We start from the raw sequence: 6,958 nt of genomic DNA, 5'->3' as shown, positions 1-6,958 counted from the left end.
AGCATCCAAGTTGAGACATTCAGTCTGAACGCAGCATAACAGAGCACTTTGCTCTCAGACTGCAGGTCTGCTGGTGGTTCCTAGAGTCTCTAAAAGTAGAATGGGAGGCAGATCCTTTAGCTATCAGGCTCATCTCCAGTGGGACAAACTCCCAGTTTGATCCGTGAGACAGACACCCCGTCTACTTTTAAGACTAGGCTTAAAACTTTCCTCACGTGTTCACACTGTATTTGTATATAAATCGGATGTTGTTTGAAAAGTGCCTTGAGACGACATTTGATGTAACTTCCAGCTACATAAATGGGCAGAATTGATTGTATTAATTTTGCAGAAACTTTCATTCCTGTATTTGCAGTTTTACTTTAGTCTTTAAACAATTATTTCATAATGTATCTATGTATTGCAATTTGGTACACAATATAAAAAATGTGTTGCAATTTTGTCTTATACAATGCTCTTGCGATTGTTATTTAGAATAAAAAGTTAAAATGTAAAACTAAGTTAACATAGAAGCATCTTTTGCTTTTTCTGTAGGACTGCAATGAAATCATCTGCAGTTCGCTCAAGTGTGCGACAGATTTCAAACCTCTATAAACGCTAGAAAAAGTTTGGTTTTTTCCCCTTTCCGTCAGCTGTCTGCTGTCTCTCCGGGCCCTGCAGGCTTCTACTAATGTTGGTGGACACAACACGATGAGCCCCCGTTTAATCCGCTGAAGCCCAGTGAAGTGGCCCATCTAAGAACAGAAAATCCAGTCAGTCCTCACCTTATCGACAGCAAGATCTCAGCTCACACCGCCCAACTGCAGCATCAGAACACAAACACAGCCAGGGTAAGAGCGAAAAAGAGAGCTGAAGCAAATCCACAGGAGGGCCTTGGCCTTGTTTGTCTACATCTAAACAAGCTTATCAAGCATACCAGCTTTCTGTCAGTCACATATCTAAGCCCTCTCTCCCAAATGTAATTTTATCTTGTGATCCTTGAGCCGCCGGTATCCGTTTTTGTTGTCATTATGCAAGTCGCACACATTTGTGTGAAGCGAGGATTTCAAAATCCATTTCTTGTATACGTGGAGATTAAAGGTCCTAATCTCAGTGGCACAAGCATCCATGATTCAAAATACATCTGCAGAGTTGTGGACCCAGAATGTCACATCACACAGATCCACACAAAACCAGATTGGTGCAATTGAGATTTAAAAGAAGAGCATCACTTATGTTCCCTAAAATACAGCAGCTGAAGGCACCTAATATAAATCTGACTTATGTTCAGATGCTAGGAAATCTGGAATGACATCCAGCCGACTAAAAATAGAACTGAATTTTAGATGCTCTAATCTCTGAGTTATTTTCCGAACTCTGCTTAATTTCAATTGGATCAGAGGGTCAGATAACATCCTTTAGCTCTGTCTAGTCATGCATTGACCCAAGTGAGATCTGATCAATGCAAACACTCAGTGTACCGTTACACTGCAAAAAGGGAAGTAAAAATCTTCTTGAAATTAGGGCATTTTTCCTTGATTTGAGCAGCTAAATAAGACTACTTGCCAATGGAATGAGCATTTTTTACCCCTAAAATAAGCTAATTAGACATCCTGGACTTGAAATAAGATGATACATATGAATTATTATAAGTGCAAAAATCGTATTCCATTTGCAATTTGTCTTACTTACCTGCTCAAATCAAGGAAAAATACACACATTTCAACACAATTGTACTAACTTTAAGTTCCCTTTTTGCGTTGTAGTCTATATACCCTCATTTATTTGGATGGTGACGATTTGACAAACCAGTGATTTTTATGTCATCGCAACCCCAAACAAGGTCTGATGCGGTTGGCTTAGGATCTTAAGTGAGTTTATCCCGCTACCTGGTAGAAAATCAAAAGGTAAACAACCACTTACCTTTTAGTTTCTCAATGGCGCTCTGCCCTGCTCTCTCGGCCACTTGCCCATCCTCGCGCTGGTAGCGGTCGTCCAGGAACTGGGCGGTGGCTTCGGACAGATGAACCTTCCCCGCCACGCCCAGCTGCTCCATCAGGTTTGCCAGATTGACGTCGTTTGACCACACGTCGAACTTGAACCTTTTCATCCCCAGGATCCCGCACAGCACGGTGCCGGTGTGGACGCCGACGCGCATGTTGACGGTCTCGCACGTCTCCTGGCAGAACTGCTCGATGGCCTGGATCATGCCTAGTCCCATCTCCACACAGCAGTAAGCGTGATCTGGCCTGGGCTCAGGGCACCCCGCGACACAGTAGTAGCAGTCTCCCAGGGTGCTGATCTTCTCACAGCAAGTCAGTTCGCAGAGTCTGTCAAAACGTCCGAACAGGTCGTTAAGGAGACCCACCAGGGCCGGCGCCTTCTTGTTGGCGGACATTTTCGTGAAGCCCACTATATCGGCGAAGAGGATGCTGACCGGCTCCATGCGTTTCATGTTGAAAGGTCTGAATATGATCTGTCCTCGTGGTATCGAGGTCTTTTTGCGTCTGTGATGGCTATGAGGGTTGTTCTTGGAACTTATTACGCTTTGGCTTTGCAGAGCGCCTCCGCTCCCTCCGCCGCCCACCACCACGGCCGAGGCGGAGCAGGCGCCGGAGGAATATCTCTTGCCGGAATTCTCGCCGCCGCCCTCGTCGTCGCCCTGCTTCATCAGCTCATCCGCAACTCGTCTCGGCATGACCGAGTGGATCATCCGCTCCTTCAAGGCCTTCTCCACCTCCAGGTCTTTGCCGTGCATTATGGCTTGGCCCACTTTAAGAAACGTGCTGCGGGAACGCACCTCGGACATGATGAAGAGGTGGATGCCGATGACGTGCGCGCATAAGTGGAGCAGACCCTTGGCCGGGCCAAGCCAGAGGAGCGTGTTCTGCAAACCCGACACCTGTCCAGTAGCGTCATAACTCCTCTGAAGCAAAGGCAGCCACCCTAAAGCCTCAAATAAGATGGAATACAGGAGACCTAGCATCACCGAGGCATACAGACGGACATGGAGGACACTGTATACTAACAACAGGACCTCCATGCAGAGGGAAAAGGTGCCAACGGGGGAGATGCACGACTCTTTGTTCAGAGAACTGTGAGAGGCATTGGCTTGATCCGCCCAGTCGTAGGTGGCAGTTTGTATCTGCGGAGCTAAAGTGATGGCGAAAGTGAGGGCTATTAGCAGCAAGGAGGTCTGGTTGTACAGCCACATGTACGCCTTGGTGAAGGTGAATGAAAACAGCAGCACCAGCAAGGTCAGGAAGGAGGCCGTGGGGGCTAGGAAGGTCACGGGGTGGCAGTGGGCACCGTTCACCCAGAAGTACACCCCCCAGAGCAGAGAGGCCACTGCCAGGTAGAAGAGGACATACCGGAACCGCCTCTGCTTCTGAGGAAAGCACCTTTCCTGACAAGCGTCCTCCAGCACAGGCGAGTCGAACTTGGGGTCCCAGCACTGGGCAGCGGAGCGTTCAAACAGTGGGGGGGCTTTCTTCTGCACCTTGGGAGCGGAGGCCACCACCGGCCTGGAGTCTGCTGAGCTGCAGCTGGAGGAGATGCTGTACTTGTGGACGGCAGGGTTCACTTTGGCACCCCCACCTCCTCCTCCTTCACTCCTTGCAACCCGAAGTGGCTCATGGTGCTGTTGCATCCGCGTGGAGTTGTTGGCGATCCGCACCGTGATGGCGCCATCGCCCCTGCCCGAGTCGCAGCTCACCTCCGTGCTGTGCATGAGAAGCTGCCTGTGATGTTGCAGAGTGGCCATGTTGACTCGTGCTGACGAGCAGAGGCGATGGAGATGGGAGTCTGGTGGGGAGGGAGGGATGGAGGGGAGGGAAGGGAGGGTGGGGGGTGCCACTGGGGTGTTAAATCAATCAGTAATTCCTTCTGGTGCCGCTCAGACAAGCCAGGGACGAGGAGGAGGACAGACACTGCGAGGGAGGCAGCACAAAAAAAAAAAAAAGGTGTTTGCTGGTATAAGAACCCTGGAGGGGACAGACGTCTCGGCTACGCGCATTCACTCACATTAAGACGCGCCGTTGCAGCTTCTACGGCACACCATTATCTGAGCCGCGGCTTTGCGTCAGCACTCGCCCTGCACGCATCCCTCTCCACGGCGGCTGTCCAGCTTTCTCTCTCCTGCTGCGGTGCAAACATTGTCATCGTCGCGTTTTCTGTCTGTCGGGACTGAACATCCTTCTCGAAAAAAAAAAAAAAAAAAAAAAAAAAAAGGGACCGATTATTGTGGTGCAACAGATTTCCTTTCGTCTTCGACGTGCGCGACCGGCCACCGATGACACTAAACGTGTGCAATTATGAAGTTTCTCCCGTCGTTCCTTAATTGGATTGTTTGATTGAGGAATTAAAAAGAAAAACAAAAAGGTGTCGTCAGTTTGTTACAAAAGTTGCAATATTCTTATTGCAACATCCTGCACGGTGGCTTCATTTTAACTCCCATTCCCTTATAAAATATAATGTTTATCAGCAGCAACCGGCGCTAGAATAAAAAAAACATATATAGCTATATCTATCTATATATATATAGGCATGTCTTAAGGCAAAAATAATAGCTTATCAAAAAATAACGGCAGCCTTAAAGAGATGAAAAGTCTTAAAGCAGTTAATTAAAAAGTGTGCGAGCTGTAATTACCTCCCACTGCATCCACTCTAATGCACGGCTCAGTGCGCGAAGGTTTTCCATTTGCCATTCCCAAAGATCATCCTGCCATCTTTATTGCAGCAGGCCCCACATTTGCAACAAAATGCGAGTTTTTTTTCTTCTTCTTCTTACTATTATTATTTGGAGACGCGAAACACAGCAAAGGCCCCCTGACAGCCAGGCCTATTCCCACGGATGCAGCCCCGTCCTTTCCTGAACTCCCCGCTCCGGATCTCCACTGTTTATTCCCTCCCCTCCCTCTCTCTCTCTCTCTCTCTCTCTCTCTCTCTCTCACTTTCTCTCTCCCTCTCTCTCTTTCTCCCTTTGCTTTCCCAAAGAGAGGGGCTCAGGGTCTGGCCCCCACTTCCCCTCTCAAACACGCATGATCCGCACTATATATATATAAAAAAGACTGTCCATGCACTGCCCCAGTTTTTTTTTTTTTTTACTCTGTCTTTTCCCTCTGCTGGGAGTGTCTGCAACTTGTTGCGCGCAGTTGGGAAAACATATATGCAGCTACGGGGAACAGCCTGGGTCGGAACAGGCTGGGCTATAAATAGTGATGATCAAAACTCTTGCAAATAACACCACCCGCAGCATGTAAAATGGGAATGCTTTCCTTGAACTTATTCCCAGCAGCATGAGGATTGCTTAGGCTAAACTATTTTGGTAAAGGCCCCCCCATCTCAACGCCTCCCGAACTTTCTTTTTTTTTTTTTCACTCTCCCCCTTCCAGGCCGTATTTCCTGCGTTTGGAGCGGAGACCCAGTTAGGAGTCTCTCTGCTTATTTGGAGATGAGGCTGGATTTCCTCCTCTCGCATTCCCTTGGAGCAAAGAAAAGAGAAAATCCGCAAGGCAGCACTGGATCCTGGTGATCCTCGGTTGGATTATCCAAAGGGAAGGAGAAAAAAAAACGCACACACACACGCACAAACACACTCCTTATCTCCTGATCGCAACCAATTCCTCAGGTCTGGGTAGCACTAGTTTTCGCTGGCATGCATGTGTCCAACAAACACAAGGCTGCGCGCTCCGGCTGCTGGTGCGTCCTCTTCCGTCCGTTCCGTGGCTGGTTGCCACCCTTTTCCCCCCCCACCACCTCTCTCCCTCGTCTTAGCTCTCGGACGGAGTTGGGTTCTGGATCAGAAGACGAACAGCTGGTTCTCCGTCTTATCCGGGCGACAGGAGCCTCCCCACTCTGGGAGCTGCCACCATCTTCGCTGTGAGTGGGTCGGAAATCCTTCCCCAGCTGTTGGTGGCGGTGCTGGTTGGCGAGACCAGGCAAGGCAGTATGCGTCAAGCTGACTGTGTTGGTCAAGAATAGTGCTTCCGGTTTTAGCGACGAGAAGACAAAAAACAAACAAAAAAACAAAAAACAAAAAAAAAAACACACCCCATAATGTGTAAAACAGAAACAGAGAGAGGGAGTATTTTTAATCGATGTTATTCTACAGGTGCCTCCTGACGCAATTCAGTGCGATTGAAACTGACTTTATTAATCTAACATAAAAAGTTGAAACTCGTTAAATAGCTGTAGAACTGGCCTACGGTTATGGTTTACACCCAAATGGAAAAAAAACAACAAAAAAAAAACAAAAAAAAAAACAACCTCAATCCAGTTGCCCAGAAAACTCCAGTATCACACAAGGCCAATAAAGAAGTATCTCTAATCGTGAAGCCTTAGTTTAAAGTTACATGTTGGATATTCAGCTAAAAAGTTATGCTGGTCCATTTTTCACTTAAAGTTTGAGAAAGCATCATCTATAAATACAGCATATACCAGATTAAATACTAATAATCAAATAAATTGTTGAAAATGAGCAGCAAAGAGCAAATGTACTACATATGAAAAAACTGTACTGCTATTAAAACTAGCATATTAAAGAAATTAGAAGTGTGCAACTGAGTAGGGTGGTTTTAAGAAATGTGGAGCCCTCTTTCTTTCTTTCTTTCTTTCTTTCTTTCTTTCTTTCTTTCTTTCTTTCTTTCTTTCTTTCTTTCTTTCTTTCTTTCTTTCTTTCTTTCTTTCTTTCTTTCTTTCTTTCTTTTGCCAGTCATTACGTTTACCAACAAACAACTTTGCTATACTTGCTGAAATATACATGGAAAGCACTGTGTCATAATCATATATTTACCCAGAGATATGAGACTGCGACTGAGAGAGCTTGTTCACAGAGTGTCGTATTGTATGGAAAGTTGATTGGAAGGAAAAAGTGTAGTAGAGCAAAGTAGTAGGAAAACGCCAAACGGTTGTCAGCTGTTCAGCAGGCAGTTGTTCGTTGGCAACAAGCAGCTGGCTAATTTCAGAGTGCTGTATCAAA

General features: G+C 46.8%; 1 protein-coding gene across 3 annotated transcripts in view; it reads right to left on the bottom strand.

Moving 5' to 3' along the window:
* Nucleotides 1-5,938, bottom strand: part of adcy9 (adenylate cyclase 9) — a 49,674-nt gene extending 43,736 nt beyond the window's left edge. The window contains exons 1-2 of one of the 3 annotated variants that reach the window (XM_021318713.2): nt 4,003-5,938; nt 1,903-3,908 (exon numbers count right to left, since the gene is read on the bottom strand). In XM_021318713.2, the coding sequence (XP_021174388.2) occupies nt 1,903-3,742 (1,840 nt within the window). In that variant the 5' untranslated portion in view covers nt 3,743-3,908; nt 4,003-5,938. Of the gene's footprint in view, nt 1-1,902 lie in introns of all 3 variants that reach the window. The other 2 variants (XM_021318714.2, XM_012866943.3) reach the window with 2 other exon arrangements.
* Nucleotides 5,939-6,958: the final 1,020 nt, after the last annotated feature.

Source organism: Fundulus heteroclitus, chromosome 5, assembly GCF_011125445.2.
Source record: "Fundulus heteroclitus isolate FHET01 chromosome 5, MU-UCD_Fhet_4.1, whole genome shotgun sequence".
In the NCBI taxonomy this organism is placed as follows: Eukaryota; Metazoa; Chordata; class Actinopteri; order Cyprinodontiformes; family Fundulidae; genus Fundulus; species Fundulus heteroclitus.
This window is presented reverse-complemented; position numbering and strand designations above follow the sequence as displayed.